The sequence below is a fragment of the Aulonocara sp. 'chitande type north' Nkhata Bay genome, linkage group LG19, assembly GCF_057382095.1.
Source record: "Aulonocara sp. 'chitande type north' Nkhata Bay isolate Kocher_YH1m ecotype deep benthic linkage group LG19, A_spYH_male_GT1.1, whole genome shotgun sequence".
In the NCBI taxonomy this organism is placed as follows: Eukaryota; Metazoa; Chordata; class Actinopteri; order Cichliformes; family Cichlidae; genus Aulonocara; species Aulonocara sp. 'chitande type north' Nkhata Bay.
The window spans coordinates 21,128,314-21,151,740 of NC_141362.1; the positions used below are offsets into that span (position 1 = coordinate 21,128,314).

Genomic DNA, 23,427 nt, shown 5'->3' on the forward strand with positions numbered 1-23,427 from the left:
AGCAGGATGTTGATACAGGATGAGAGGTGTCTTGAATAAGGTTATCGCTGTCTAATCGCTGTCTAATCTCTTTTTATTTTACAACTCATTTGATGACTAAACGTGAATGCTCTCATATAAAAATGTCTATTTATTGGGCGATCTTTTTAAACGAAATAATAATTTATTTTGAAAATTAGTACCGGATGTTATAGAGCAACTAAATCCGTTTTTACTTTTTGAATAAGCAGCGGATGAAAGTAGCTCAAACGTCAACAAAATACGTCAAAAACAACAAACTACAGTCTTCGCCGAGAGGAAGTTAAACAGTATGAACGATTTGTTTCATGTCGACACTCTGTAACAGTCTTTTATTTGTATGGACACACTACACATGCTAACTCTTAATAGCTTATAAGTCTGTGTGTAGGTATAGGTTGAGAAGCTAACTTTATTATATTGTTATTTATATTATAGTTTAATCCCACTGTTTACGTGCTATTTCTGCGTCTGCGTGTCTTCGAATTTAGAATGCGTATTTTCTGTCGTTACAGTCTGCAGCTTATCTTATCACATCAGTCCAGAGTACTCTGTTATCTAAACTCATGTTCTTTCATCTCTGCTGCAGTCATGCAGTTCAACCGCAGGTGGAAGTTTGGTTGGGGCAGGTTCAGTGAGGTGGACCTCTTCACAGATCGCCATGAATCCAATGCAGAGACTCTCTCACAGGCCATCAGAGCTGCAGCGTCTGAGGAGCCCGATGCAGACGGCAGCGTGCTGTTTGGTCAGCTCAAGGGAACCGTGGTCGGCCTCAGATATTACTCAGGGGTGGTGAGGATCAGTCAGGGTCTTTTTTTATTCCTCTAGTGGACAGAGGAGACAACACAGATCAGTTCTACCACACAGGTCAGAAACATGTGGAGAAACCTGAAAAGCAAAAGGTGTTTTTACTCTCTGGACAGGTGAACCAAGGGGAGATGGTCGGTTTAGTGCGGCAGCCTCAGAATCCATATGACCGCAACGCAGTGATGGTTGCCAACATTTATGGAAATCAAGTCGGACACATCAAGAAGGAGCTGGCAGCAGCAATGGCTTACATCATGGACAACAACTTAGCTAAAGTAGAAGGGTGAGCTGCTATGTGCCCGAAACTATTCTCCCTTTCAGAAAATAGGACTATCATTACTTGAACCCCTAAACAAAAGTACTCAGGTGTTGCAGACCACTAAAATCACATTATTAATCAAACCATTTACTCCTTTTTTTGTACATATATTCCTTATAGTGTACTGTTTTGGATAACAAATGTAGGATCCCTGGTTTGCTTCCAAGAGAAGAGACAAATCCCTTTGGGGTTGTGCAGGAAGGGCATCTTCCTGCAAAAATCTGCAAAACCAGACATGACATCGTCAAAGTGACATTGAGCTGAGGCGCATGTTCATTATTAGAGGATTAATGTTGGCAAATTGTAATTTCCTACATGTACTAGTAGACTTCTCATTACTTTTTCAGGGTGGTATTCTCAGGGACGAAAAACACCTACACCATGCCGGTGATGCTGTCCTTCTGGGGGAAAGAAGAGAGTAAAAATTCTGTACTGGAACAAATGTCACGCCGAGGATATAAGCTGAACACAGAGGGAGGCAAACTGAAAGGTACGCCCTGCACAATCGCTGGACTTAATTTACTCAAATTTAATGTGTGTGTATGCTCGTGGTTCTTCATTTACCTGCATGCGTTGGATTTCAGGCGACAATCAGCAGTGGTATAATAGTCAAGATGCTCGGGCATTTTCATCCAAAAAAGGTGTGACCACTGCACTAACTGCCGACGAGGTAAATAAATTACATTAAACGTTTTAGTAGTACTCTGTAAGCCTTTATAGCTTATAATAAAATAATAATAATAATTATACATTTTATTTATAGGTCCGAAAACACTCAAGGACACCTTACAAGCAAATAAATAACAAACTCATGGGATGGACCAACATGTATCTGTGTTGAAAACAATGTTTTTTTACTTATATTTTTTTTCCTTTCAGCTAAAAAATGCATTTGATAACCTTTTCGAAGGGTTGATGGAGAGTAAGGATGGAGAGAAAGAAGCTGCTGTGGTAGGTACTTAATCTGTTTATCTGTTTTTATTTATTACCTGCTTTTGTCTGCAATATGTTTGTTTTTAAACTTCATAAACAACAGTTAAATGCAATGATTGAGATCCATTTATTTTTTTTATACTGGAGTTAAGGAAAGAGTTTTGTATTTCTCTCCAAGCTGTCACTACATTTTGCTTTTCTTTATATGGGAGTGCAGCTTTAGTGTTTAACATACAACCGTCTCTCTTTCCAGTCTGTGGCTACTCCCCTCCTGCTCCATCAGAAGCAGGCGCTGTCCTGGATGTGCGCTCGGGAAAACAAAGCTGCCCTGCCGCCGTTCTGGGAGAAGAGAGGCGAGCTATACTACAACACCCTCACGTGTTTCTCTGCCAAAGAGCTACCAGAGAGGGTTCGTGGAGGCATACTGGCAGATGACATGGGGCTGGTAGGTGACACACAGATAGACATATTAAACTGCACACATCACATGATCATATTCTAACAGCATCCACAGTCAGCGTATATTGCACTGTTTCCTTTCTTTTAGGGTAAAACACTGACTGTAATTGCACTGATTCTCACCAATTTTCACAAAGGAAAGCCGCTGCCTGTGGAGAAATGTGTAAGTAGGCGTGTGTTGCAGTCTTTTCAGGCAATATGCTTCATGAGTAACTTGTTTTCACCAATTACAAAATGTGTGTTTATATGTGTGCAGGTTGAGAAGGTTTCGCCCATTAAAGCTAAAACGACGTCACAAATGGCCCTAACACTGGAAGGTACTGAAAACTTTTAACACATTTTATGATTTTGTCGAAATTAAATAAAAGATGTGGTGTGTTTGCTTCAGGAAGCAGCAGTGCAGTTGGAGCTGGAGTGAGTGGCACATCAAGTGGTTCTAACCTGTGAGTGTATTATTGATGTACATTTCACTCAAATTATACAACCTCAATTCCAAAAAAGTTGGGACTCAGCGTAAAATACATGTCTCAAAAATAAACTGGGACAGTGGGACAGGGCCATGTTTACCACTGTGGAGCATCCCCTCTACAGAACTGTAAACATCCATACACCTTTCAAATTAATGATGCCTTTCCCAATGTGCACGCTTCCAATTCCACAGGCACTAAATCTTACCCAAGTCCATGCATTGATTATAGTGGGAAAATAATGTCTGTTTTAATGCAGTGCCAGCTGAGGACCCAAAGATCACAGACTTCAATAACGATTTTTAGCCTGTGCACAGAGATTTCTCCAGATTCTCTGAATTTTTTGATGATATTATGTACTGCAGATAATGAGGTATTTAAAGTCTTCACAATTTTGCATTGAGGAACACTATTTTGAAGTTGTTCCACAATTTGTAGACAGTTTTTACAGATTGGTGACCCTCTGCCTCCCTAAGATGCTCTTTTTATGCCCAGTCATGTTACTGATGTTTTGCTAATTAACATAATTAGCTGCTAAATATTCCCCCAGCTTTCTTTTTAGTACCACTTGCTTTTCCAGAGATTTGCAAGTCATTGCATTGTGTTTTTATATACATTTTACACAGTGTCACAACCTTTTTGGAATTGGGAATCTATTTTCTGCACTATTATATTCTGTGTTAGCTCATGACCCAATTCCCCTGTGTGAATCAGTACCCAGGAGGAGGTGATCTGTGTTGATGAACCACATGCAGTGAAGGCAGCAGATAAGTCAGAGAAAAGTAAGAATTGTCATCTCCACATGTTTATTTTAAAACTTTTGTTTGTGCATTTGTGACTCACTTGCATTTTTAACCTGACTTAACCTTAACCTGACCACTTAACAGGTAAGAGCAAAGAGAAGATGAAAGCAACCAAGAGAAAACCAAGCAAAGGTATAACTGTAACCTGTAGAACTGTGTACTTGTGATGTGGCTCAGGAGGTATAGAACATCATCTGCTAAGTTGGTGGTTCGATCTATGGCTGCTCCAGTCTGCATGCAAAATTATCCTTGGTGTAGATACTGAACTCCAAGATACACAGATTTACAGACAGTGTATGTGAATCTGTGCAATGAGTGTGAATGTACGATAGAAAGAACTTTGGTAGAATGAATGGGCGAATGAGGCATGTTGTATAACTGTGAGTGCTCAGATAGAGTAGAAAAATGCTTTAAAAGAACCAGTCCATTTACTGGTGAGAAAGTAGATGCATGATTGCACTGAACTGATTTCTTGTTTTGCTTCTAAACACTCTTAATAATCATTTCTTGTGAGTAAAATTATTGACTTGTATGCTCTTGGTGCAGAGGGATCGGTGTTGTTTGAGGATCTGGACTTTGCTGCTGCTCTGAGTGGCTCAACATCTGGCACAGGCTCAAAGAAGAAGAAAACAGACAAGAAGTCCAGTCTCACTCAGAGTGAGTTCCAACAGTGCATTTTTATTGAGTGTTTTATGTTTCTGTTTCTGTTTAAAGAAATAGAACTTGGACAGTCATTTAATATTTGATTTGGGCTTCTCTTTATTTTTTTACATGTGCAGTTGCTGAATCCTCCATCGCTGAAAGCCCAGATGACTTAAAAGCAAGAACAACTCTCATCATCTGCCCCCTCTCTGTGCTCAGTAACTGGCTGGTAAGAAGGCACACTTTGAAAGAACTGTATTTTTGCATGCCATAATAATTGGCTACAATTAAAGTTAAGAAATGTGTAGTTTTTTTCATCATTTTCCTCTCTTCTTTTATGCAGGACCAGTTTGAGCAGCACATGGACCCTAATGTGAAGCTGAATGTGTATTTGTATTACGGTCCAGAGAGAAACAGGAGTAAAAAGTTTCTGTCCTCTCAGGATGTGGTGATCACCACGTACAATGTCCTCTCTTCTGATTTTGGGGTGAGTATATACACAAATGTGTTGCAGTGTGGACTGAAATATTCACACAAATTAAAACTGAAGATAATCCAGCCATTGGGTACATTTTTTTAAATAATTCATAAGTAACTGGACTGGATTTTTCTCCTAGGAGATCCCTAATGTACTATAATGATTTCCTTTCAGAATAAGAGTCCCCTCCATGGGATCAGCTGGCTGAGGGTTGTGCTAGATGAGGGACACATCATAAGAAACCCAAATGCACAGATGAGTAAAGCTGTACTTGACCTGAAAGCTCAGAGACGCTGGATTCTTTCAGGTATCCCATGTCTAAATACACACACAGATTTCAATAGATGACAGCGATGGTATTGCAGGGTTTCTACCGGTCATTTAAAAGTCTGAAATGAAACTCAAGGAGATACAAGTTTTAAAATATTTAATATTTTCTGTAAATTTGTTATAGGTATAACATTTGAAGATGAACTGTTTCAGACTCATAAAAATATAAACTTTGTTAAACCAGTTTTTAAAGTGTCTACTTGCATTTATTTGTAATGCATTTATTTTAATGTGTATTTTTGTAGACTGGCACAGTAGACAGCTCTAAACTAATACCATAATTGTGACTATTCTGTGCTGTTTCATTAGCGTCTTCATCTACAGAATGAAAATAACAGAAATTATGGTAATTTCTGTTACATCACAGAATGATATTGGTTTGATAGATCTTAATACCACAACTGTAAATACCCAAATAAACAAATCCTCGACGACATCACAGTACGCCATTATGTTTTTTGAATATGTAGTAAACAGGCACACTCATTCCTCTTCCTCCTTCTCTTCAGGTACTCCCATCCAGAACAGTGTGAGGGATCTGTGGATGCTGGTGGCCTTCTTGGGTCTGAAGCCCTTTGATACGAGAGAGTGGTGGAACAGAGTGATCCAGAGACCCGTTACGCAAGGAGACAGGGCCGGCCTGCAGTGAGTGCTCAGAGAGCCTTTAACTTCTAGACTGCAGCACCGCATCAATCCTGCAGAGGGTGCCATTCACTTAAGAGTAGCAATAATCTTTCTGTTTAAAGCCTATTTGCTTTGCTTGCGTCTCCTTACTTTAATTTTAATATTGTTTGTGTTCCCTACTCCTTGCTCATTGTTGCATTTCTTGACTTTTAAAGTTTTTCTTTGTCTAAAAAAAAGCTTAAAGCTCAAGGGTCTAATCTCTTGTACAGAGAGCCTCGTATCCAAGTTTTTAATCAGAATCACTTTGCCAGAATCACTTTCACGTTACTGTGAAAGATCCACGACAGACCTGACCACTCGTTCATGCTTTTCAGCATACTTTTACTATAGCTCTGCAGCTCACTGCTGGACATATACCAACAACAGTCACTCAGCACAGACTTTAAGCCGGCCTGGCGTGATTGCGGTTGCCATGCAGGTGCGCCCGCCTCCCCTGCAGTGGCACCGCAGATCATGCCCCGCATTTTATGTGAGGGTATGATAAAGTTGTTTTTTGTTTTTTACAGTATTAGTCTGTGATACTTGCTACTGTGTGCAGACACCTTCAGACACTAGTGAAGTGCATCACCCTGAGACGGACCAAGAACAGTGAGGTGAACGGGCGGCCTCTGGTGTCACTGCCTGAGAAGAAAGTCTACGTGGAGCAGGTAGAGCTCAGCCAACCAGAAAGGGAGGAGTACGAGCTGGCACGCACTGAAGGAAAAAACACCATTGGCAGGTACGTGTGGAGCGTGTCAGTGTACTTGCGCAAGCATGCTTGAGAGTGACGAGTGTTTTTGCTAAGACAGAAAGTACCTGTGTGAGATTATTTGACGGGACATGTGACTGTTGATTCATCCATTCATGTCAAATGTTATAATAAAATACGATTTTACGTTCATTTTTGCAGATATGTAGCTGAAGGTACAGTCTTGAGGAATTATGCTGATGTGCTTGCCATTCTCATGAGGCTCCGACAGCACTGCTGCCACCCTGACCTGCTGGCAAAGATGTCCTCAGATTTAGGTAAAATCTGAAATTTGTGAATTAACGAGATCAAAACTTTTGAAAACACCCGATGATCAACCTTATCAATGAGGAAACTCATTAGTGGGGATTTTGTTGTTTTTTGCTTGATAATTAGGATGTTTTTTACTTTGTTCTGCTGCTATCTTGAGCTCTAACGTGTTGAGTTAAAATATAAAGATACTTTAGGCAAACAGTTGACTTTGCTGGTAAAACCTTTTTCTTAACACTACCTGTTCTGAGATAATCAGTCAAACAAGTACTTGTATAATACAAACATTAGAAATGTTTCTCCTTTTTCCAATTACTTTGTTTGCTTATTTCTTTCCCTCCTCATCACTTTCTGGCTTTAGGTGCTGCAGCAACACCGGCAGAGCTGCGGGAGCGTCTCATAGAAAAGCTGCGGTTGGTGCTGGCCAGCGGCTCTGATGAGGAGTGCTCCGTGTGTCTGGACTCGGTCCGTCTGCCCGTCATTACACACTGCGCCCACGTATACTGCCGGCCATGCATCGCACAGGTCATCAGCACTTCGGGACAGGTATATGTGCATCAGGCATTTGTAAATTAGCTGTCATTCTACATAAAACAAATACATATTCAGTTTAATTTAAATTCATATTCCTCTCTTTGCTGATGCTCCATATGTTGGCACAGGAGGTGGCGCACTGTCCTCTGTGTCGAGGTGAAATCAAGACCAGTGAACTGGTGGAGTTTCCACAAGAGGAAATGGAAGAAGAGAATATTACAAAGCCTGAGAGGTGGAGGACAAGCTCAAAGGTACTCACTTTAAGTAGGAGAAAATAACAAACGCACTCAGTAGACCCTAAAACAGGAGCCATCCCTTAAGCTTAATTTTCAACACATGGTAAAGCTTCAGCTAGTCTTCGCTTGCTTTTGGTACTGGGTACTTTTATATCAAACAGAACATGAACACAAACACTGGAATATAACCAAGGTTAAGGTTTTTCTGATTCTCAGCATGTGGCTGTTCATCACACCTTGTGTCATTAAGCCCATGGTGCACACATGGAAACTCAAGTGACTGCTAATCTCTAAGCAATCAGTGGTCTGATATTTTGTATATAATAGAGCAGATTAGTTCTCTTTCACAACTTTAGCTGAGGTGGTGCCAAAAACTTAAAGCAAGCAGGTAGCTCCACGGTTTTGATTTGGCAGGGGTGGAAAATGGGTTTGTTCTGTGCCGTGTGAAAATCTGTGTGTTTGCAGGTGCAAGCGCTCATGGGAAATCTGCTCAGGTTGCGATCTAAAGACAGCAGCATAAAGTGTTTGGTCGTCTCTCAGTTTACACGCTTCCTCACCATCCTGGAGACTCCACTCAGGTAAACAACACTAAGATCATAGATTCAGGATTTGCAGTGATTGCTGTGGCTTTGATGGAGGACGGCAAGACAATAATGACGTAAGCAGTATGAGTGACAGATGGGATTAAGTTGGAGAGGGGCTTACATCAGGGATCAGCACTGAGCGCCATCTTGTTTGTTTGGTGATGAGCAGGTTGACAGATGAGATCAGGCGGGAGTATCCGTGGACTATGATGTTTGGACATTGTGATCTTAAGTGAGAGCAGGTAGCTGGTGGATTGAAAGTCAATGGAAGCAAAAAAGAATACATGTTCGTATTCTCGTATTAGAGGGAGGCTGGAGGAATGGTGAAGATGCAAGGAGCAGAGGTAGTAAAGATGGATGAGTTTAAATACCTGGGATCAACCCTCCACATCAACGCACTGCACATAAGAGAGTGTAAGAGTGAAAACAGTAGTGAGACATGCTTTAATGTATGGTTTGGTGACATTGGTACTAACAAAAAGCAGTAGGCTGAGCTAAAAAATGCCAAGATTTATATTGGCAGTGACCATAATGAACAAGAAATGGTTATATGAGAGCAGTTTGGAGACAAAGTTAGAGAAGTACAGTTCAGGTACTTTGGACATGTAGCTTAGTGGAGGGTTAGTGGATAAATTAAACAAAGGATGATGGATATGGAAGCAGGAAGAAAAAAGGAAGACCTGCAGAGGACATGCAGAGAGTTGGTGTGACAGAAGAGGATGCTGGGGTAGGATGAAAATGAGGCGGATGATCTGCTGTGGCGACCCCTAAAGGGAGCAGCCGAAACAAAAAGGAGTAGGAGCAGCTGTGGCTTTGATGACCAGGGAAAAAATACAGTGCAATAAATAAAATTTATGAAGGAAGCTCTAAATGTGTCTTCTATTTCAGTAAAATTCAGCTAATCATTTCAGTTACTTTTACTATTATTAATGATTGCTTTAAAGCCTATTGATTTATCTGCTACAAGACAGAAACTAGCACTGAAAACATACAGACTGTGGTGTAAATGTAATTGATTGTATTAAATATTTTATTTGATTGGTCATCATGGAAGTGTTTCCTCCTCACCAGAGAGCATGGCTTCAGTTTTGTGCGTTTGGACGGCACCATGACCCAGAAGAAAAGGACTCAAGTCATCCAGGAGTTTCAGAGCTCAGCGGCCGACAGCCCCACCATCATGCTCCTGTCACTCAAAGCCGGAGGAGTGGGGCTTAACTTGACCGCTGCCTCTCACGTTTTTCTCATGGACCCCGTAAGTACAAAGCCTGGTGGAAGCAGACATTCAACCACATAGGTTGGTGGCCAAAGACTAAGTTATGTAACAAATTGATAACATCTAGGAATCATGTTATCAAAGATTGAGATTTTCTTTGGTGTATGTAGTGGAGGTAGACTGACTGGAATAGGCGAGGAACAGGTCTCTGAACATTAATTAAAGTTTGTTAATCTTTTTTTAATCATTAAAAAAAATGAAAGGAAAAAAGAAAACAACACAAATACCATACATGGCTGTGTGACTAGGTCAGGACTTGGGCTCTTATCTCATAACTAAACTGATAGAACTGGTATGCATCAGGATCTGGCTTGCTTTACCACCTAAGGATAATGTTGAGGTAATGCTCACCGGTCATTACTTGTGCAGATGCCAACACTGTGCCACAATCATGTATATTCACACCGGATGGATGCTTGACTCACTGAAGTTTATTAATGATCAGTTCTGCTGCTTAAAATAATCATTAGTTAACTGAAATAAAGTGATGGTAGATTTTCTGCAGAACATCTGATCTTTTTCAGCTGTTGCAGCGGGGAATCCCTGTGGCTGCATTGATGTTTCACAGACTGACCTACTTGCACATTTGTACCTCCAGCCTAGCCCAGCAAGCTGCATTGGTTGCACCGATGTAGCTAGCAATGTCATGGGGGTTGCATCACAAGTCAAAATGGCATCAGAGTGCACCACTACTCAGCATTCATTACATCCCGTTAGATGTTTGTGCACAAGGATGACAAAGACGATCTCTAAGGATCTCGAATCTCGAAATCTATCTTGTCATAGAAGGTTTTCAGGAATAAATATTGCATATTTTCAGTTACCGTGAACTCTCTCTCTCTGTGTTTGTGTCTTAGGCATGGAACCCAGCTACTGAAGAGCAGTGCATTGACCGCTGCCACCGTTTAGGCCAGAAAAGGAAAGTTGTAGTCACTAAGGTCAGTAATTTGGCTCTCACTATTTATAGTATTGGAGAGACATATTTTGCTTTTTTCTGATTAGTGATTTTTTTTTTTTTTTAATTTAAAAAAAGATGCTAGATTACTAGAGAACTAATCATGTGACCATGTTTGTGTTTTTTTTGCTGCAGTTCATTGTGAAGGATTCAGTGGAGGAGAATATGGTGAAGATCCAGAGGAAGAAACAGGACCTGATGGAGAAGGCATTCGGATCCACCAACACTGACAGGAAGACATCTCGCATCGATGACATCGTAGCTCTGATGGAGCTGTAGACGTCTGGTACTGGACTTGAACTGAAGCGTTAACACGAGTTACAAACAATGATTTGCATTTGAACCGTAACCATCAGTTATTGTGTATTCGTTCGCCATGGTCAGGCATAGTTTCTGTTGATGATAAATGTGCTCAACGGTTTTTAAGTCACCATTTTGATACAAAGATGCAGGACGTACCACTTGGCAAGCATTCATATTATTCAGCTGTGATGTTTAGCAACTGCTACTCTTGATTTACATGTTTTAACAAGCCAATACTGTGCTGATTACTGGAAGCGGCTGATAAAGAGATTAAGGTTAATAATTAAAGGAGGTGAAGGTTGGACAAACCTAACTACCTTGTAACAGTTAACTTTTCAGTTTTCCCCATGCAAAACTGAACAGTTGTGAGAGTGTTTTTTTTTTTATGACTCTAAAATTAAAGAAATGCACATGACTGATGTAGTACATCTGTATCTGCTATATATAACTAAATACAACAGCTTCCAGATGTTAAATGAAAACTTAAATGAAGAAAAAAGGATCTGTGACACATCTGTTGTCACACCACGTAAAAGAAAAGTAGAACAAATGATGGCAGCATGTTCAGTAAACGTCTGAACCATCTAACCAACCTCTAAAATGGATTAGTTTCCAAAATAAAATGCAGCTTTAAATAGTTTCCAAATCTCTTAGTCAATATAAAACCAGACATTTTGGCTGTTTACACTTGATTCTCCACAGCCTTGACATTTGACAGAAATCAAATAGCACAGTTGCAGCACGACATCCAATAACAAGTACAGTAAAAATTAAACAACACAAGAGGTGGATTAAAGGTGGGGTTTTTTTGTTTTTTTTATTTGAGCTTTCAGAGGGATGTACAGCTAACAGCTGGGAAACAGGACAGATGTGCACTAACTCACAACCTAGAAAGCTACATATGGACTTCTCCCATAACCTTGCCAGCTTGTTTTAGGAGTGTTTTACAGCTGTGGGTAACAGTTTTGAGGGGCACTCGGCAGGATTGAAGCAAAGCGGGTATTGGCAACAGCAAGGGATGGAGTCAACGTTCAATCTGTTGTGCCACTAGCAGCAGTTACAGTAAGTGAGGTTTTGTAAACAGTGAACAGCAATAAGGCAGCTGGTTACACTACAGAAAGGAAGTAAAGAAGTTAAACCCAGTTAATGGCACAGACGCACTGATGCAAGTTTGACAGGGACGTACATGCAGGAGACGGATGGACGGTAACAGATGTCTGACGAGTGCGCTGTGGTTCAATCCCACGAAAACACAAGACAAACCTGACTGTTAACAAGATGTGGGTGGAAGCACCTCATTACTGATCCATGTTTTAACTCTGTGCCATGCAAATACAACACAACACGTCTTGCTCTAATACGATACCAGACAACACAAAGCTGAAGTCACAGGGAGCTGGTGAGTGTCAGAGGCACAGACAGGAACGCTCATCTGTGCACTCCAGTGAGGTGAACTGTCATGTAAAGCGGGATTTTAATAACTGTCTGCATATCTGCTTTAAAGTGGTTTAGACATAGAGGTTTATTGCCAGTAGGATAGATGGAAAAATCCTGAAGCGACTGCATTTCTGCTGAGCTGCTCAGATTTTCCAAAGATCAGGAAGACTCGGAACTGTGAGTCCGTTTTCAACAGGTGCACTTAAAAGGAACAGACATTTTAGGAAGTAGCTACAGCTTTTTTCTTTCTTGTCAAGAGTTTGGTGAGAGGATTTGCTCCACACAGCTGGATAACCTCGCTTAGCATGAAGACTCGAACTGCAGAAACAGCCAGAGCACAACTGACCAACCAGCACCTGGAGGTCCATCGATTGCAGTTCATTTTCTCATCATAAAATTCATCTGTGAACGCTAAAGAAAAAATAAAAATCAGCGTTTATGTATATATGTGGCTCAAGGTGCTTGGCCAAGAAAATTGATACGTTACAGGTTATAAAACAGAACCGTTGTTTCTTTACACTTCTGCTTTTGTAGGGAGTTTCCAATCAATCGCTAGTCTTTGTTAACTTTGGACACAGACTAGCAGCTTCCACTCAATATTTTTGACCTCGATACATCACTTGGCGATTGGGTCACATAACCTTGGGCAGGGAAATAGGATGGAAAAGAAAGTTAAAATTTAATTTAATTTTTTTTTAATTTCAGTTGTAAAAAGCATCTCCAAAGATATTTTATACAAATTAATACATGTTCAGTCTCTACCCAGACTTTTAAAATGTTTGCATGGGGTGAAGCTGATGTCCACAACCTCTGTCTTTCATTGCTAATGTAAGGGATTAGTGAAAATACTGGATTAAGCTTTGTTTTTTTCAACATAACAAATACTCCATTATACTACTATACTGTAATACTCCAGATAGACAATACACATCTCTAGGATTCTTTAAAATATCTCTCTCTACATATTTTTTGTACCGTTAGCAATGCAACTAAATTACATCTCAGAATATACACAGCACTTAATAACGGGATAATAACGACTATTTGCAGTCTCTGTGCTAAGGGAGTTAGTTGGTCAGCTGCTGCTATAGCTTCACACTTACTATAAAACCATGTGAATCTTCTCCCCTAACTCTCAGCAAGAAAGTAATTTATCCTAAAATGTCCAATTTTTCCTTTAAGAGGAAAAAAAAGTGGAAGGTGGAGTGCATGGGAATTTTGTTTTAGTCACACTTAACCCTCTGCACACTAACAGGATGCAGAGGTGGAGACCGAAATTTGCTCAGAAGCATTCATCCAGTCACCTGCCAATCAAGCCCCTGTGATTCACTGAGTGGTGGTTTACACTCCCACCTTCCACCCCCACCCAACCTCACAGAGCTTCAACTAGTGTCCGTCACGCTCCCTCGGTCGCCCACTACTTTAGGAAAGAGTTAAGTTTTTCCTCGATGTTGGCAAACGAGTCGTCACCCATGTAGTCGATCTGGCCCGCTTCCCAACGCTGCTTCCGCTCCGACGATGAAATCTTCTGAGGCACAGAAGGAGGAGAGGACACCGACTCCTCTCTTACATCCTCGTGAAGCTTACCCTGCATGACATGGAGAGTGAATGAATGAATCATCAAGTGAAACTAGAGCAATACTTTATAAGGACTGCTTTCCTCAAGCCCGGCCATGCTCCGCTGGAATTACCGCACAGAGGAATTTGCTCTTTTCTGGCCTTGAGACACGTTTGGTACGTGCAGGCATTTCTTAAGGACAGTAAAAATATAAACGAGACATTTTGCAGGAGATAAGAGTAGCACTATTTTCTGAGATAATTTATCATAACACTATAAAAATAAACAGTTCTGGATGTGCACTTAATAAACTGCATCAGGTGGAAGAATCAGGTAGAATTTATAACTTAAACAAATATTTTAATACCAGAAGTTGTTTCCTGATTCACAACAGTCTCAAATCAGTTTATTCCCCTTAATTTAGTTTTTTTGTTTGTTTTTTTTTTACACATCATAATCCTTTCAGACTATCATACTCATAGATATACAATTATGAGTATGAAGAGAAAAATCTTCAAATATCAAACTTTAAACATGCACTTTTTTAGTGAGATTTCTTGATACTGTCATTAATGCAGCTGGATCAAAAATTATGTCGAATTTCTACTCATCATTTAAAGTCTTCTATAAAAATGCCAAATAAAACAGATCCGAGTCCAGATCTAAAGAACTACACCACTATAGTCTTAAAAAGTTAGTCATAGCAAATGGAAAATTACGTTTCTCCTCCTGCTTGTCTGTATAAACATGTAAGTGTGACACAACATGGCACAGTTTCAGGCTGTTGGGCAAAGCCACAGGCTTTTGGCAGCGCTCCTTTGTGACAGAGCTATTTCACTACAGTGCTGTGACTTACAGACTGCACGACAACTTCCTGCTATTCTGTGTTAAACAGTTGAAGGTCCCAGCACGGCTCACTGATGACAGTAAGCTATTCATGCAGTTGTGGCACTGCTGAGAGGAATGACACTAGCGACAGACATCGTCTGGTGCTGAGGAATGTGGAACCAATCAGCTCTTATTTACTATCACTATTATGACTAAACCTAGCATTTTAAATGCAGCTTTACAAGAAATTGAAACAATTTAAAGATTTGGTAATTGCTCAACATGACGGAATTTCACACTTAAAAGATATGTACAATATAAAGAAGAGTTGCTATGCAATTAGAAGTTTTGAAACAGTCAGGAAATGCTGATTATGCAACATGCTACAACACCTAAAATCACATACATTCATAGTCATTAATGTTTCATCACATTCCCACCAGCCACACCCGAGACCCACAAACCGTTAACATACCTCATCGCTCTGCTCTATAAAGCCGCTGAGGAAGGGAGTGTCTCCGTAGGCCTTCTGCAGTAAAGGCAGCACAGATTTGGTGTACACCTGCCACCACATCAGCAGATAGTCAGGGTGCAGCACGCAGGGGTCAAGTGAGGACTGACCTTTGACCTCGCCACTCTGAGCATCGTAGGAGTAGTTCCACGGTTTCACTTTGCCCAGGAAGTGCACCACCTTTGCACCTTGGCCGTACCTGTGCAAACAAACAGAAGACCGTGAGAGGGGGAAAGGAGAGCGAGAGAAACATGCAGTGAGAGGGCTCTAAACACTTCATCCATCCATCCATTCTCTTCCACTTATTCTTGGGAGTGCTGGAGACTATCCCAGTTGGGATGGAGTGTTGTGAGAGATCAGTAGTCTAACACAGAGAGACAGACAACCGTTGACACTCACATTCACACCTATGTCCAAATTAGAATGTTGCACCAAATTTGCAACACACAAACTACAGTTTACAGCATGAGATTATTTCCTGTCAATTCTGGAAATGACCAGAATGCACAAGATTACAGATGAGTACATCAGAGGAACAGCTCGAAATTAGAGAGGCATGTGCAGATGAGGGATAGTGGCTATACTGGACAAAGGATGATGGATATGGAGCTGCAATGCAGGAGGTAAAGAGGAAAATCTAAAAAGGAGTTAATGGATATAGTGAAGGAGGACATGCAGAGAATTGGTGTGGGAGAAGAGGATGCTAGGGATAAGATGTGGTGAACATAGAAACTGTGGCTTTGCTGACAAAGAAGGGGGACAAGAAGAAGACATTTATTTTGAAGGGCTGAATTAAAATTATCACTGTACTTTTGTCCAGAGAATTTGTGAACTCCAGTAGGATTTTTTAAAAGTGGGAATGATCCAGTTTAGTCATACTGCAAACCAGTTTGAGACAACCTCCATTTCTTTCTCTTTCTTTCTTTCTTTCTTTCTTTCTTTCTTTCTTTCTTTCTTTCTTTCTTTCTAACTATTTGGACATGAACACAGCTTTGCTTCTGTGTATTGCTTCAACAGTGGTTTTGAAATGACGCAATGAAGAAGTGACTTAAGGGTGCTCTTAATTCACTTTTCTTAAATTCAAGAGAAAAAAGTCCCTAATTATTTTCACAAGTTTAAAAGTCATTAAGCAACAGACTGACAGTTAGCTGTTCATGTAAACTCTCAACAGGGACCTAAAAAGTGAAAAAACATTATTGTAATCAGACCTCCTGATAGTGGAAACTCTAGAAGAGGAGAAAAAAATTGACTTGGATGAAAACAGGAGAAATATCAAGCAATGAGAGGGTTTACCCCAAGATTCAAACCAGCATGATGGAGTTATGTCGTGTTAGGACATCTATGGCTGCTAATAGAACTAGATGTTTATTGATGATGTGACTGCTGATCAAAGAATGACCAATGGATTCTAAAGTGTGTACTTAAAAAGCTGCATGACACACATCCTGCAACGGTTTCTTGCCACATTCCTATAAAACTCTACTAAACAGCAATTACATTTGTAAATCCAAAGATATGAATCATGACGACACACTACATCCACCGATCTCCTCCAAAAGGACACATACGGTTCCGATTTAAATAAAACGGCATATATAGCTGCTCTAGTTCCTCTTATTCGAGCCAGGTTTTGGTAAAACTAGCGATCTGTTTCAGTGGCTTCTTGTAATTTAACCCCCAACCACTGACACACACACAAACACAAGACCTTTGAACTGACCTTGATGAAGTTTTATGTCACCTTAACCACATAATGAGTGCATTGAGTATTTCCTCACATGTTCACATCTACTAGTTTCTGCAGTTTTCAAAGAGAAACTGTGCGCATGTGCTTGCATACTAACTGTTTGAAAGCCGGTAGGTAGGAGTAGATGGCAATGCTGCTGAGGTTGTAGATAAAGGGGAGGTGTTTGGAAATATCTGCCGTCGCCCAGGTGTTAAAGTAACTGTTGAGAACTCCCTGATCCCCACCTGAAGGCAAAGACAAGCAGACAAGCATTATCAAATACACTTCACGATATAACGCTTTTAATTTAGTGTCTTTCTAATAAAGGATAAAGATGTTATTCAGTTTCTGGCATTTTCACCTCATCTGACTGCTCTTCTCTCACTGCTGTAATCCACACACACACACACACACACACACACACACACACACACACACACACACACACACACACACACACACACACACACACACACACACTATGGTAGATACAAGAATACCCACCACCATTGCATTCTGTACATTCCCACAGGCTGTGTCCTATCTGACATGTAAAAATAGAAGCTGAAAGGGTGTGCTGACAACGCTGTGGGAAGATACAATGAGTAACAACATATGGCAAAAGCTTTTTTAGATTTCTATGATTTAGCTATTTACTGAGTCACAGAATCAATTCTGATCATAGAAGTAGCTTTGATCTTTCGTCCACTTGATTTCTTTTTGTTTTTAATTGATTTGGGAATTGCTTTGGTTGCTACCTTAGCTAAATCATTGATTTTGATATGGGACTTCCTGAAACGACATAGTAAAATAAAAGTAAAAAGGTTAACAAAAATCTCTTCGAACTTAAACTATGCTGAAAACACTTATTCTGGTGCCATTTTCCATCACGTTCATACACTGTCCAAATAGTGGACAGTGTACGCAAACAGTTTATTCAGATACTCAAACTTGTTTATTCAAAGAAACCCTCTGCAACGAGTCATTCTGCAGACAGATAAGTCTGAGTTCCTATTACTTTCGAGAGGTGAGAGTGTTTAGTGTTCACACTAAATACCACCAGCCATTCCCACAAAAGGCTGCCTACAAGGCCACTAAGGAGACATTTGGAAACCACTTTTCACTGAAAAATATAAATATTTTTCTCCATCATGGTGCCAGGAACAGTGATCTCAACCATATAAGTTGTTAACAGCTACTCGATATATTGCAGCAGTGATTTATACAGATATTCATGATTCCCAGAGATTTACTTCAGGAATGGCTTCCTTTTGCTTGATGAGCATATAACTACAGCAATGAGGAAATAGCTCTCGTCACCTTTACTGTTGTTATAATTTGCAGATGAGCAGGTTAAATAATGGAAATTGTAAACTTTTTATCTGCAGTTTAGCTGTTAGAGTTTAAGCACGATAAGACAAGAAGGACCACAGCTGGCCCTTACTTTTCACTGTAGACGATATTATGTTTGGATGTATTTACACAGATTCACTTGCCATCAAAGCTGCCATTTTCACCACAGAATGTGATGAGCTTCTCGTGGGTCTCATTGGATGGTCTGAAGACAAATACCCCAGAGTTGAAACAATCTGGCCAACCAGGATCTGGAGCAGCAGATAACTCCTCTCTCTCAAAGAGTTCATCTATGTTGGACAGCACCTGAATGCATAAATATAGACGTATTAAGAATCATTTATAAAAACGGGAGAGGTTCGACAAGGAAAGTATTTTAGATGTCCACTGTGTCTTTACATTGCTACAAAAAAGAGCCAGTGCTGTGTGGTTTTTGTGCTGTTAACAGATCTCTTTCTCACCAGTGTGTCAGCATCCATGAACACACACTTGCTGTACTGCGTGAGCGTCCAGCAGTGCAGTTTGGTGAACGTCACCCCCAGGTCCGGACGCTTCATCAAGGCCAGATGAGCTGAATCGCCTGAATCCATCACGTCCACCATATGCACCTCATCAAAAATGGAGCGCAGCACATCTCTATAGAGCAGACGGTATGATTTACATCAGCATGTATGTCACCTCTTATCCTCCGGTAATGGCTAAACAGCTGATGCTGTTACCTGCAAGGTTCTGCAACATGTGGCCCCACGAGAGCGACCAGCTTCCTGGTTGTGTTGTGGCTTCGTAACGACTGGCCGAGGACCATCGCTCCCTTTGCATAGCTGTCATTTGTGGCCAGTGTCACAAAAGCTTGGTCTGTTTGCGGAAACACACACATTCACACACTGAGCCAGAAGAATAATGCATCATAACATTACTGCCATAACTTCATGTGTCTTTCAGTCACAGGCTAAAAACCTTTATACATTCCGACAACTTTAAATATGAATGTCTTCAATACCATCTTTCTGCAAAAAGACAGGAAAAAGTGCATTTTATTATGTCAACAGCAGGTCCCACAGGTCTTTTCATTCAACTCTGTATTAAATTAAGTAAGAGGTGAATTATCCTTGAAGACTGCATTTGATTTCGTTTTATTTTCTTTAGTTTCTTAAGATTCTGTTTTCTTTTTTAGTGAAGGCCTTAAAAAGCTGCCCTTTTCACCACAACATTTACATAAATGTATATAAAAAGTATTACTGCTAATAGAAGCAGTATTACTAATTTTGAGTAAAACCAACTAAACCCGTGGCCCCGCTTCCACTTTTCCTCTAAAGCAGACATCAATTGAAGCCTCATGATCCCCTTCTGCAATTACGGTAATCTCCTGCATCAATACAATTCATTTTATCGAATTTTATTCATCCTAAAACCAGTTATGCAAAGGTCAGCGTATGATGAGTCCCTAGAGCATAAATTAGCAACCACAGGGGGCAAGCAATGTTGAGTGAAAGCAGGCCTGGAGCCAGCTGAGAGCATTTATCAAGCTGAACGTATGAGCTGTCGGGGGGCTTCTGGGAAACCTGACCCACGTGGCTGTGTTGTACAGTTGCTAAGATCTTATTCAAGGAATTCTAAGCGGACTGTTTCAGCGTACAAGAAAGGCTTCTCTCACCTACAGGGCAGTACAGGAAGCATGTGTTGCATTCTCACAGGGTTAAACGTGGCTACATGAAGCCTCGTGACCTCTAGGTATGATGTGAAGAATGGTGATTACCCAGTTCAAAATGTGAAGTCTGCTCAAAAGCCTCCTTTGTTTACGAAAATCACATTTGTCTTTATTTGATATAAACTAATCAGAACTGTTGCAATCAATGTGCAATGATTATATTAGATGAAAACAAGTATGGCTTTCTTTTAAAGAACACGTGATCCCAAACCTTTGTGTTGCAGTTGCTTGTTTCATGAGTAACCTGTACTGGAAGCAGACAATTGCATACATATGTAACTGTTAGTGTTACAGTGTTGTACACACATTATAATAGTAATTATATAACTATATGGTCCATATTAAATCGTTAGCCACATTAAGACTTTCACAGTAACACACAGAGAGACACTAAAGATGTTTTAGTGTACTGACAGGAAGGGGGAGGGGACAACTTCAAGCCTACATACAGCAGCGCACGTCCACATTGAGAGTTTACTGAACAAAAACAGGAAGTTAACAATGTATTTCTAAAAAAATAAAAGCACACGTAAGACGCTGAGGGATAAAGTCTAGAGAAAATTGTTACCTGTTTGAGTAGAGGGGAGGGCAAGCCACAAAACAATCAAAAACAGACTGAAAAGGTTTACACGGCTTCTAAACAAGTATTACATTTTGCTGTGCACACTGATTTTTACTGAAAAAGAAAAAAATATATCTAAAAATGCAAAAAGCAGATTTGCAGATCAAAACTTGTTCAGTTTTCTGGCTATAGACTAATCACTGCATGGATACAGCCTCATGCTTCTCTACAAGTAGTTGTACAAACTTTTGGTGAAAAATAAAATACCAAAACCACTCACATTTGTGTACTGTAAATATGCCACCAGCTGGCTTTCAGTCTTGGTCCTAGGCTCATCCAACTCACTACAGTTTGTATGATGAAATCATGACTGTGGGTGAGGTAACACAGGGAATTCCCACATGCCCACCCTGTGAAATCCAGATGTACTTATCAGCTATGGGCATACTAATTAACACTAATAAACATCCATGTAAGACTAAAAATGTTAGCTGATAGGGAGCAACTACAGTAGTAATTGTATTTAAGGCTATATTTTGGTCTAAGCACCTCACGTCTCAGTATTCAATATCCTTATATTTATGCTGCTTGTATATATAAAGTAGCATAACTTTGAAGACCGATTGTTTTTAAATGACTTTAAAATTACAGTAAAGCAATAATGAAAAAACTGCAGGTGTCTCATCTTTTTAAGAATCCTTTTCATGCCTTACTGAGGCATATGTACAAATTTATGTGGCGTTTGAATGAGTCAATAAATTCAACAGTAAGAGCTTTGACTGTTATAACACGTGGTGACACAAGGTACACCTCCCGCTTTTCTAAACATTGTAACAAGTGTCTGCATATTTTGTGATAGTTTCGTCTGCTTGAAGTTTTTGGGTTGGTTTTTTTTTTTTATATATGGACTAATGTTGCCTGAAATAAAGGTGAATTAAAAAAACAACAACAACAACAACGGTTTGTTAGATCCGTAGTTGTTTGTACGTTTGTACCTTTCTAATCGCTTAAAACTACTCCGATTTTGAAGCTTGTGACCGGATGTGCTGCTTTTCACCATCGCCAGCTTTACTTTGGTCCAAACCTCTGCAGAAACTCATCAAAGCAACTCTATGACTACACAACCATTTAAACCACTAAATCGCAACTTCTGTGCACCACATGAGCGTGGGAGCGGGTGCTGCAGCCACTCTAAAGCCCCAGAGTTTGACAAGTACGCGTTGATATTTCGGAGGATGCATGCAGTTCGTGCAGCTCAGCTCCGGACCGGTCCGATGCGGTGCGACCGGGTTCCGATGTCAGTGTAACGTCTGAGAGAGTCGGCCAGTCCCTTACCCGACATGGTGTGCTTAGGAGGGTCTACCCAAGGGTCGGGGGTCGTGATGGGGAAGACGAAGGGCTTGCACTGCGAAGGGCAGAAGCGCAGCAGCTGGGAGCAGTCCAACACAGGAATTAAGCCCCACATTTTCCGGGTCATGTGACCACTGACAGCCGACACGGCCCCCTACGTTTGTCTCTTTCCGTAAAACTTTATTTGTGATGGTCTTCATCACAGACAAAAGCCATCTTTTAAAAAAAATTTAAATCAGTTAGGTTATTAAGGATGGGTAAAAGCACAGCGCCATTAGTATAAAAATAGATTACAAATTAACAGATTAATAAAGACTAGATTAGTGTGTACTTAACAGTATTCTGTTGTTTAGGTCATTATAAGGGTCATATTTTATTTATTTTTTGTAAAAAATAAAAAAATGTATGAACTATTAATATAATAATAATTAAACGGAAATGCGTTATTAGCTAAAGTACGAATACAGCACGCTGATTTTTCCCGATGTTGAGTTACGTTTTTTCATATGTTTAAAATAAAAATGAAATTAGAGAATTCATTTAAAAAAAATCAAATTAAATGGGGCAAACTATATAAAGTTTACAGTCTGACATTAATATGCAAAGGTGAAAGTGTAAGTCCCAAACATCATAAGTATTCCCATACGTCATCCTAAAGGAAAATTTAGCGTCCGTTGTCATGGAAACGATGACGCTGCAGTCCTTCGGGTGATGTCCATGGAAGAGCACCACTTTCACTTTGACATAATGACACCATTATACTCCCCTGCTGAGGTTATAAATGGGAACTGGCTTTAGTCGAAGGGCAGAGTTATTTCTGCCGAAATTCTCAGAGACAAAACTTCTGCTGAAATCAGGAAGTAACAGAGTTTTTTTTTGTTTGTTTGTTTGTTTGTTTGTTTGTTTGTTTGTTTGTTTGTTTGTTTGTTTGTTTGTTTGTTTGTTTGTTTGTTTGTTTGTTTGTTTGTTTTAGGTATTTTGTTCTGCAGCCTAAAACGTAGATGGCTGTGAATTTAAGCATGCATTAATTTTACGAATTTTGTGGGAAATTATGTATTTTGTGTGTTATAAGAGTATTCACCTATATATGCATTATAATATGCAATAATTATACCACTACACATTTCTTTTGTTGCTTTTAAATAAGTATATAAATATGTTCTCCACTTCAGTAATGCAGACAGACATTTGTTTTGCTGGAATTCTACCCTTGAGTATGACATGCTTAAGACTACACTCAAATGAGCAACATTTCATTACATTTCATACCTTAATAGAGTAACATTCATTAAGTTTATATATATATATATATATATATATATATATATATATATATATATATATATATATATATATATATATATATATATATATATATATATATATATATACATACTCCAATATTGTCAGGGCTAATCATGCCTGATTGAACAAATTGACTCTTAAGTACATTTTGGTGATAATAGTTTCCAACACACAGCTTTTACAGGAAAGAATATCTGCAGTAATCTTACCTTTGCAGGAAAATGATCTGGTGATTTATATAATTCAAGGACACAGGGTAGTAACACA

At 39.8% G+C, this 23,427-nt stretch overlaps 2 protein-coding genes across 2 annotated transcripts; one reads left to right on the forward strand and one right to left on the reverse strand.

The window, feature by feature from the left end:
- The first annotated feature begins 182 nt into the window (after positions 1–182).
- On the forward strand, positions 183–11,237 carry hltf (helicase-like transcription factor). The gene is made up of 25 exons (XM_086274122.1): positions 183–308; positions 608–810; positions 942–1,108; positions 1,492–1,634; positions 1,729–1,814; positions 2,024–2,095; positions 2,331–2,522; positions 2,625–2,699; positions 2,793–2,853; positions 2,925–2,979; positions 3,718–3,785; positions 3,891–3,938; positions 4,353–4,463; positions 4,586–4,677; positions 4,792–4,935; positions 5,101–5,233; positions 5,766–5,901; positions 6,479–6,658; positions 6,830–6,945; positions 7,299–7,483; positions 7,600–7,722; positions 8,173–8,285; positions 9,363–9,543; positions 10,422–10,502; positions 10,655–11,237. Exons 2-25 carry the CDS (start codon positions 610–612, stop codon positions 10,796–10,798), a joined length of 2,907 nt encoding a protein of 968 aa, XP_086130248.1. The 5' UTR covers positions 183–308; positions 608–609; the 3' UTR covers positions 10,799–11,237.
- Positions 11,238–11,620: 383 nt separating this feature from the next.
- gyg1a (glycogenin 1a) lies at positions 11,621–21,997 on the reverse strand. Its single transcript, XM_086274123.1, has 7 exons — positions 21,841–21,997; positions 18,955–19,090; positions 18,697–18,871; positions 18,379–18,541; positions 17,001–17,127; positions 15,121–15,355; positions 11,621–13,847 (listed from the first exon to the last, which is right to left on the reverse strand). Exons 1-7 carry the CDS (start codon positions 21,980–21,982, stop codon positions 13,677–13,679), a joined length of 1,149 nt encoding a protein of 382 aa, XP_086130249.1. The 5' UTR covers positions 21,983–21,997; the 3' UTR covers positions 11,621–13,676.
- Between the last annotated feature and the right edge of the window lie 1,430 nt (positions 21,998–23,427).